Source organism: Micropterus dolomieu, linkage group LG06 (assembly GCF_021292245.1).
Source record: "Micropterus dolomieu isolate WLL.071019.BEF.003 ecotype Adirondacks linkage group LG06, ASM2129224v1, whole genome shotgun sequence".
NCBI classification, from domain to species: Eukaryota; Metazoa; Chordata; class Actinopteri; order Centrarchiformes; family Centrarchidae; genus Micropterus; species Micropterus dolomieu.
In genome coordinates this window covers 22,795,988-22,805,280 of record NC_060155.1, presented here as the reverse complement: position 1 = coordinate 22,805,280, position 9,293 = coordinate 22,795,988, and the positions used below count along the sequence as shown (strand labels likewise).

General features: G+C 39.5%; 1 protein-coding gene across 7 annotated transcripts; it reads left to right on the top strand.

The window, feature by feature from the left end:
* The first annotated feature begins 985 nt into the window (after positions 1-985).
* erich2 (glutamate-rich 2) lies at positions 986-4,304 on the top strand. 7 transcript variants are annotated; one of them, XM_046050851.1, is made up of 12 exons: positions 986-1,120; positions 1,524-1,566; positions 1,806-1,854; positions 1,968-2,004; positions 2,101-2,137; positions 2,241-2,289; positions 2,907-2,949; positions 3,035-3,129; positions 3,245-3,375; positions 3,574-3,631; positions 3,723-3,794; positions 3,887-4,304. In XM_046050851.1, the coding sequence occupies exons 1-12, from the start codon at positions 1,113-1,115 to the stop codon at positions 4,090-4,092; spliced, it is 828 nt and encodes a 275-aa protein (XP_045906807.1). In that variant the 5' UTR covers positions 986-1,112; the 3' UTR covers positions 4,093-4,304. The 7 variants fall into 7 exon arrangements, with proteins under 7 accessions (XP_045906807.1, XP_045906804.1, XP_045906806.1 ...); XM_046050848.1 differs by having other exon boundaries at positions 2,229-2,289; XM_046050850.1 differs by having other exon boundaries at positions 2,098-2,137.
* Positions 4,305-9,293: the final 4,989 nt, after the last annotated feature.

Sequence of the window (9,293 nt, the reverse complement as noted above, 5' to 3'; positions counted from 1 at the left end):
CACTGGCATGTGTTTAATTTAAAAGATTAGGAATTCCATGACATTCAGTGAGAAACAGACAAGTTGGTGTTGTCCTTGTTCTTGTCTATTTCATTGTTGGTTTTCTTCTGCTCCTACAGTGACAAGGCAAACTTCACTCTAGATAAGATTGATTGCCTCCTCTCCACTTTTTACCCTCATTAAAACAACACACTGTCAACACAAAGGCATGCACATGTACACACTAACCAAAAACACATATGGTTCAGTGGCATGTCGGCGTGCATGAGAGGGGTCCCTAGGGAGAGCTCAGTCCGAGCAACTTCACTGCTCTGCCTAATTGATGTGTGTGAGAGAGCGTAGGTCCAAACTAACCTCACCTTTCTCTAAACAGTGCTAGCAGAAAATGAACAAGCCTGTCAGTCATGTGCTAATTTAGTCTCTATGGAAAGTCTGAGCCGTCAGCCTGTCAGTCTGACAGTTTATATCGTCCTGAGATTATAAGACAACCGTGAAACAATGCAGCCAAGTCCTGAGGAGGCCTGAACCTATTAACAACTCACACAATACCTCTATCCTCACACACACGCAAATCGACACAGATTCAATACTGAGGGCAGTTCTTTCAATGTATGTGCAGCTAATGTAGTAGTAGTTACAGCTACTTAATGGATGAATTATGGCTGACATGGAGGGTCAGAAACAGCTAGGCTTTTAATAGAGGGGCCTATTAAAGAAGCCTTTAAAATATCTTATTTCTGAGCTATATAAATATATAATATAACAAATATAAATGGAACAATCCATGCAATGAACAGAAACACATCATAACCTATTTAAAATGAAAAACAACTGCGTACAGTACAACATCACCGCTTTTATCAGCTGACATGGTCTTCAACCACAGTCCAAAAGTCATGGAACAAAATTAATCTGTCTCTGCCATGCAATTTTTTTTATAATTGCGTAAATTCCGGCAACACTTGAAGGCAGCGTTGACTCGGTGTTGCTCCGTTGTTATGGTAACGAAGTGACAGTAACTTAGCTGGCCAGCTAACTTAACTACAAAACGAGAAACCCGGATTCAGCTTTACAGGGACGTTTCAGGATTTGTGGTCGCTTTATCTTCCTCCATGAGCAGGTGAGTAGGGAGTAGCTTGCTTACAGTGGTTGTCGCGTTAAGGTTAACGTTAATTCACAAAACATAATTTGCCTCAGTGCCTACACTTCATTATGCAACGTTAGCTTCTTACTAATTTGAGCTACGTTACTAGCTGCCCTGGTGGTTAATGACGCTATTTCAGCACAACACGTCTTATTAAATAAATAAATACTTAACGCTAACTTTAAATACATAAACAGTTATGGAAAATACGGTTTTATCCTTAGTATCAAAAGGAATACTGAACAAGGTCACTATACTGCCAGACATAAACCTTAAAAACGTATTGAAATGTTAACCCATGCTAATTAGGTTAATTCACAAGCTATAACAATAACAAGGCCTGACCTGATTTAACTTCCAACTTTACTTTGATGTCCAGGTTAGAGTGTTTGGGGAAATCCTCCACTGGTTTACAGAAACAGGTAGGCTAAACAATAAGGAATAAAGTCGGTTCTGTTTAATTACAAAACTCTACTTTTCTATCAACATTATATGCTGTTTTTATGGATTAATTACATGTTAATATTCAGTGTTGCCTCTTTTGCAGTTGTTGGTTATGATGCCGTAGGTCACACATTTTCAATGTTTGTTGCTACTGTACGTGTCCCAATAAACATTGAATGAATATTAAAATCATTTTGATCTCTCTACCTGGACGTAGTTGGCAGTAGAAGTCACCTCTGCTCATGCTGATGCACACAAGCCCAGCGGTAAGAAGCAGTTGAGACATGACAGCAATGTATAAAACATCTCATCCAGATTAGATTTCACCAAAGTTTTCACCTTGTGCTTCCGGCAAGCTCATATTCTAATTATGTCCTAGACAAAGTGGGGAAAAAGAGAGACACTGATAAACCTCGGTGAGAAACGTCTATCCTTAGCAAATATACATTTCTGTCATAACAGACCACGCTCAGCCCAGTATTTTTATTCTTTTATTTACTTGCATCCAGCAGGCTTCCTCCTGCCCGTGCACTGCCTGCTTCTCTACAGGTTGGTAATCTGTGATAGATTACGCCAAGACTGGATCGACAAAAACACATTTTGCGTCACTGCTGAACTTGAACTTTTTGTTATTCTCAAGATTTCTTGCCAGCAAACTCAAAGGTCTGGGTTTCCACGTGGGGATGTGCTGAATACAGACGGTATGTGGTGGTGGACTCTCTGAGATTGAGGGAAAACTAATCTCATCAGTACTAAATCAAATAGTGTTTAGAAAAAATAAACAGAGAGAAATCTGTTTCTGAACAGGCAGAGATCACAATGTTTCCCCTTGTTGACATGTTAAGGAGTGCAAGTCACTTCTCTTTTTTCATTGCAGTTGCTGTTGATTACTATCCACAAATACATGGATAGATGTGTATGTGCATTCTTGTTAAATATGTCATTCTTGGAAATGTAGTAAATCACAAAACAAAGTCACTAACTGTGACAAAATTAGAAGAGACAGGCTGCTTACACCAAAAGTAAACAACAGCACTTCACCACAAAGCAACTGCTGGAAAGTGAACTTCATTCTGTATATTGATGATCATCTGACAAAGTATCTGAGTCTGGGATAATGTTATTTTATAATCTTGAGATGTTCAGTGTCATGTGTCCTCATCATGTCTCCGGACTGTTACAGTAAGTTCAGTGTTTTGTTTACAAAATGATTTCAAAGGACAGTTTCAGCTTGTTCTCTTCACGCATGATTAAACACAACTGTCAAAATGAATATTGACTGAATTAAATGTCGTGTTTGTCTGTGGTTCTCCTGTAGAGTGCTCACCAAAGGAACCCATCATCCATTCATCAACACCAAGGTCTGTTTTTAGAATCCACTTAGTAGGTGATAAGACAAATTAAATGTTTGCAACACATGGTTTTAAATCTTAAATGTGATTTCAGGGTTGAAGAACAAGGGCAGTCGACTGCAGCGCTTGATGAAGAGCTGAAAATGAAAGAGCTGAGAAAGTCACAGCCCCCAGACACAACAGTGACAGGTGTGTTGTTGTAGAACAAACTCAAATTGCAAAGAAAGACACTTAGAGAAGGGAAACTTGGAGAGGGAGTTTTGTTGACAATAATGATGATCATGACGATGATAATGATTGCCAGGAGGAATGGCACTTGCTCCCCCCGCAGTTGAGCCTCTTCCCACGCATGAGGTGAATGGGGAGGAAGAACAGACTGAGGAAGAGGATGTTGAGGATGAAGACATTAGGGCACCAGTGGAGCTGATAATGGAGGTAAAGTGACTGAATGCCATCAGTGATTCCACACTTCATGCTCTGTTAAGACGATGGGCTAAACTGCAGTAGTTTTCTTTCCGATATCAAAAATGATTTTAATCATTGTTTCAGTGAAATATATATTTTTACTCAACTTGGATGTGTTCAGTTGAAAGAAATTGAAATAGAAAGTCATGTGAAACTGTATGGTTTCAGTTCCTCAGAGCTGTGATGGACAGGGACTTTCAGCTGGCCAGCAAACTGTGTCAGATGAGTATGTATCCTGCATCCCTCAACCGCATGTCAGTCAATGAATCAGCCACTGGTGTTGTCAGCCAATGATGCCTCTTCCCTCCTCGTTCTAGTTCTCATTTATGAACCAGGCAATCCTGAGGCCTCTGAGTTTCTCCCACTGATCCAGAAGAAGCTGTTGGAGGGTGAGAGTCCCCCTTTTTTATGCAAAAACAAACCCTTAATGCTGCATATTCCACAACACACCACGAGTTTGTGTCGTGCCTTTGTCCATTAGAGCAAGAGGCAGAGCAGAGCACTGAGGAAGATGACCCAGAAGATGAGGAGGATGAGGAGGATGAGGAGGACGATGATGATTCTGAGAGTGATGAGGAGTCATCTCAGAGCTCAAGCTTCTCCTCTTCTTCACCAACAGATGATGATGAAGAAGAAAAGCAAGTGAACAGACACAAGCCATGTCCTCCTTCTCACATTTGCCCCTAAATCTATTGTACCAATACAACACAGGCAATGTTAGGTTCGATCAACAGAGAGCTCTGCTAATAGCATATTGTTACTGTTGGAATATTGTGTTTATTTCAGTCCACAAGGCTGCTTTGCACTGTAGCAGTCTTTGAACATTTTGTAGATGTTGTGACAATTATGTATTTTTTTCATGTCACATGATATAAATAAAATATTCATTGTGGATAAAACTGATGCCGATGTTTCATAGAAACATATAAACGTTGGACTACAAGGTCAGATATAAAAATAAATCATCTGTGGACCTGCATAAGAAATTGTAAAGTTTTAGATGTCAGAATTCACTTTACTAGTTAAAAGGTAAATCTACTAGATTCATATCCATTCAAAGTCTGATTGTTTTATATCAAGAGACACAATTATAAACTAAATCCTGAACCTATTGACCATTAAAACACTGAGGTTTGCATAAACCCAAATTGAGCATTCAGCTCCTGGCCAATTGAGCTTCAACACAACACTGAATAACCACCAACCAATGTGATTTTTTTTTTTAGAAAAATGGCAATTTCAGTGTAAAATATAAGTATGTAACATTAAATACGCATGACTAAATATGCAAAAATCAGCATAAAACACACACGCCGAATGGATGCCATCTTTGTGTTTGGGCCACAATGAAGTGAAAGTGACAGGAGAGGGACTAGAGGAGAGGGTTCAACAGGAAGTGCAGAAAAAGTACAAGAAAATAAAAGAGTATGTGGCACAACAGGAAGTGAAGAAGATGGCACAAGAAGCAAAGGAAGTGGCACAACAAGAAATGGACACAACACAAAACCCTGAGGACCAGAATGTAGAGGGATGTGTGCTCTTCAAATCTAGGCACAATGAAACAAAGCATGTAAATATTACAATATTTATATAGGTAAAATATTACAGTGGACTTCCTAGCTATGCCACTTTGCAGGTTTTGTTGTGCCATTTCTGCCTCAGGGAAGAATAAAGTTGCCACCTTTTCAGATGCTCCTTCTTACCATCATGCGCCGGAGATTCAATCTGACTCACATCAGCCATTTATTTGGTGTGCACTGAGCAACTAATAGTGCTGCATTTCAGTACACAGTGAATGTTTTGTACTCACACTTGTCTCCACTGGTGCATCAGCCAGATGGCGAGATTTTGTGGGTCAGTATGCAGAGCCAGTTTGAGAAGACATTTTGAAATTGTGTTGCTTCCATTGTGGACTGCTTTGAAGTTTTCATCGAAAGACCATCCAATTCTCAGGCAAGGGCACAAACATTTGCAAACTACAAACAGTCACACTGAAAGACCTCATTGGCATTACTCCACAAGAAGTTATTTCTTCTGCACTACTGACAAATGTATAACAGAGAACGGTGGTTTTCTAGACAAACTACTGCCAGGTGACAGTGCTGTCAGACTGATGTCTCGACATAAAGGACTGTGGGAATGATGTGTGCTGTAGTGAAGATACTGACATTCACAAAGGGTCGCCATGTGTTGGATGTGGAGGAAACAAGATGCATTGCACATCTCAGAAGTGGAGAGAATTATTGCAGTTGAATTCAACAAAAACAAACTGCTGGTGACCTGATACCAGTAGCATAAACAATGTGTATATTAGAGGAGGTGATCCTGCCTGCCCGAGCAGTAAACCAAAATGACTATTTTAGCTGTTTCTCTTTTCACTCTGTTCAGCCAGATCCTCTGAAACATCAGCTTGTTTTTTTTAAGCTTGTTTCATTTCCCTGCACCAGATAGTCGCTTCCACTTTAAAAGGCAGGGCCACAACGTAGGTGCATGTCTGCGATGTATAGTGGGCTGAAGATGCTTCAACAGTGGAGGAACCTCACCGAGGCGCTAGGAGTGCAAACCTGTTGCACGACAGAAACATCAATCACAAATCATGTAACAAATGACTTAGAGTTGAGTAACAGCGAGTACCCTGCATGCAAACCTAAAGGATCTTCTTTTTATGCACACATTGTAGGACTAACATATAAAATCATCTCCATTCAATTTTACTCAACATAACCAAATACTAAACATATCTGCCCACTGCAAGTACAAAAACCTGCCTTTTTTATCAAGCAAATTATTAATGTGAATGATCAAATCATCTGCCTGAGAAAGAGACAAACAAAACCAAAACATACCAAGCATGCCGCATTCGCCCAAAAGAATAAAAATCAAAAACAAAAAAACAAAAACACACCAAAGCAGGTATTACTATCAGGAGTCATGGCAGGTATTACTATCAGGAGTCATGGCAGGGGGGGTTGTGACAGCTCTCACATGATGAGCAGATCTTACACACTTTGAAAACCCCTGAGTAGGCACTACAAGTAACCCTGCATTTTGGGAGCACAGTGCTCTAGCGGAGCAGTATGGTATAATGAGTTCTTTCGAATAGGATTGTGCCTGACAATTAGGGGCTTTGAATGTAAGAAGAAGAATTTTAAATTTAATTCTAGATTTTCCAGGGAGCCAGTGCAAAGTAGCTGAAATAGGGTTAATATGATCTCTCTAACTAGTTCTAGTCAGTATATGAGCGGCAGCATTTTGTATTAGCTGGAGAGACTTAAGAGATTTGTTTGAGCAGCATTTATCACGGTGGAGCTGGAGGCCAGGGCATCTAAAGCAAAGTATGTCTTCAGACAATGCGTCTCGGATGTGTTTGGGTCCACATACTATAGCCTCAGTTTTTTCAGGGACCAACATCAATAAATTATAAGAAATCAGGTTTTCACATCATGGATGCACATTTAAAGCCTAGCTAACTGGTTGGTTTCGCCAGGTCTGATTGAAAGGTATAAATGAGTATCATCTGCATAAATCTGCATCCATGAAAATTCATGTTGTGTTTCTTGATGATATTACCTAGCATATGTAAGGTGGAAAAAATAGGTCCAAGGATGGAACCTTGCGGAACTCCATAGGTAACTGCTCTGCAGAGAGGACAAGAGAGCATTGACATGTACAAAAATGGGAGTATTCTGATTAGTGAGATTTAAACAGGTTTAAAGCAGTTCAGAAACTTGAACATTTAATTGCAATTTAATGTTCAAGTTTCTGTAATAAGATATGGGGAACACTCATCAAATGCCGCACACAAGACCAATACAGAGATTAGTCCCTTATCTGATGCAGTATGTGAGTGGAGGCAGTGCGTCTGGGATCATGATCCAGTCTCTGCCAAGTCATATGGATCTACATTGTTTATGGTTATTATCCATCAGTCTTCAACCGCTTATCTGGGGTCAGGTCGCAGGGGCAGCAGCTCCAGCAGGGGACCTCAAACCTCTTTTTCCCGAGGCACACTGTCTAAATACTGTTTCTTGGCAGTGACATTCAATTTCTGCCATTGGGATCTTTTTTCTTTTTCTTTTCCTTTCTCCATCAGATTTTACAGATTTAAACAACTTTTTGGCCAAACTAAACAAAAGGTAATCAGGTAACCACCACAGCAACCGGGAGGCTCAGATAAACAGAGAATGTTTCTTACAAGATGGCACCCCCGTCCCAACAAGTACCATGGATATTTGTACCACATTTCACTGCAATCCATTTAATAGTTGCTGAGATATTTCCATCTCGACCCAAGACGTGGACCGATTAACAATGCCATTGCTAGCATGGCTAAAATAAGCATAATTTTGTGCAATATAAATAAACAAGTTTTTCTTTCTTATCCCTTGAATAATTTGGTGACCCCTCAGATTTTTCCTGACACCATTCGAGGGGTTTAGCAACCACTGGCATAAAAGTAAAAGTCCGAAGCCTGTGCAAAATACAGCTAATTCTTCCTGTTTGCTAGTTAAAAAACCCTGTTGTATTTGCAGACAATGATTTCAAGGCAGACTGATCAAGAAATGTGGAAATGGGCCTTTCTCACAACAGATATTTTGACATGTCAAAATGCCCTCTGTGAGAGAGCAGCAATAGCAGACATTTTTACTTGTCAAAACAGACAAACCACAGGTGGAGCTAACTTACACAACATTAACAGCTGCGTGCCATTTAGGTTTTCCATTTCTAAGCTCTGTTGTGCATGCAGGCTCATTGGCATGGCTTACGGAGACACTTCATCAGAATGCAGCTGTCATTTATTTAACTATATCTGTGCTGTCTGCTGTGAGAAAGGTCTGCTGCAGGGAGAGGTCCAGACACCATTAAAACCACAGGCTGTTGATGTTTCCAGATATGTTGCTGTTTACTTAATTAATAATCTTAACTACAATATCATACTAACCGAAGAAGCTTTCATTAGAAAATTACATTTTTCTATGTTTTTAAGATTTATTTTAGTATGAAATATTGTAACGTGAAAAACAAAAAGCAGTTTGTAGAGATAAAGATAGTTGTTATACTGGAGTGACAGTGAGTAAGAATGTGCACTGTCAAAACCATTACTGTGTGGGTTTTGTATCAAAATCTACTTTGAATAATTAGGTAGCATTAACACAATTCACATTTGAACGAGTTATGAATTCATTTCAATTACATTGAAAAACAGTGACATGAACATCTTTGTCTGTGGAAATACGAGTTTTAAACAGACACATCATAGGAATACCTTTGAAGATATGCAAATTGTTGTTGGATAACAGGTGAAAAAACAACTAATAAGTATTTCTATTGCATTTCCATCTACCTATTTGTAAAGTTAGAGGAAAAGTTTAAATGTAAAAAAACTTTCCTTGGAGGAGGTGGACAAAGTTGATGTATTGACAGAAAATATCATGTGACAATGAAAATGCACAGCGATTAAATCATGGCGTAGGCTACATAAAGACTTCTTTGTCTCTCTAGCTTCCGCTGCACTGAAGAGATGAAAAATGGCGACAGATGAAAGCATCTGAGGGCAGATCTGTGTGGAGTGATGACGAGGCTGTAACCTTCCTCAGATTAAAACATGAAACAAACTTAAATGTTGTGTTTCCATCATTGTTTTTCCATCATGCACGCCATTTGAGGTTTGACCAGAGCTAATTCTTGTTGGGCCCTCTTCTTCTGCAAAGGTTTAATTGCACCTGAGTGGAGATTTAGCGCCATGAGCTGTTCATCTCAATGAACCAACTCTTGCATAATAGTAGATGGAAACCAGCATTAAATCACATTTACTTTAGAAATTTTTCTAGGAATTTGGTTAATATGTGCTAATGTGGATGGAAACCTGAGCACAGATGGTCACAAAT

What these genes read in the sequence shown, in the direction of transcription:
- erich2 (XM_046050847.1), top strand. An exon ending in CCACTGGTTTACAGAAACAG is followed by an intron (nt 1,567 to 1,805) that starts GTAGGCTAAACA and finishes ACCTGGACGTAG; the next exon opens with TTGGCAGTAGAAGTCACCTC. An exon ending in TGATGCACACAAGCCCAGCG is followed by an intron (nt 1,855 to 1,967) that starts GTAAGAAGCAGT and finishes ATTATGTCCTAG; the next exon opens with ACAAAGTGGGGAAAAAGAGA.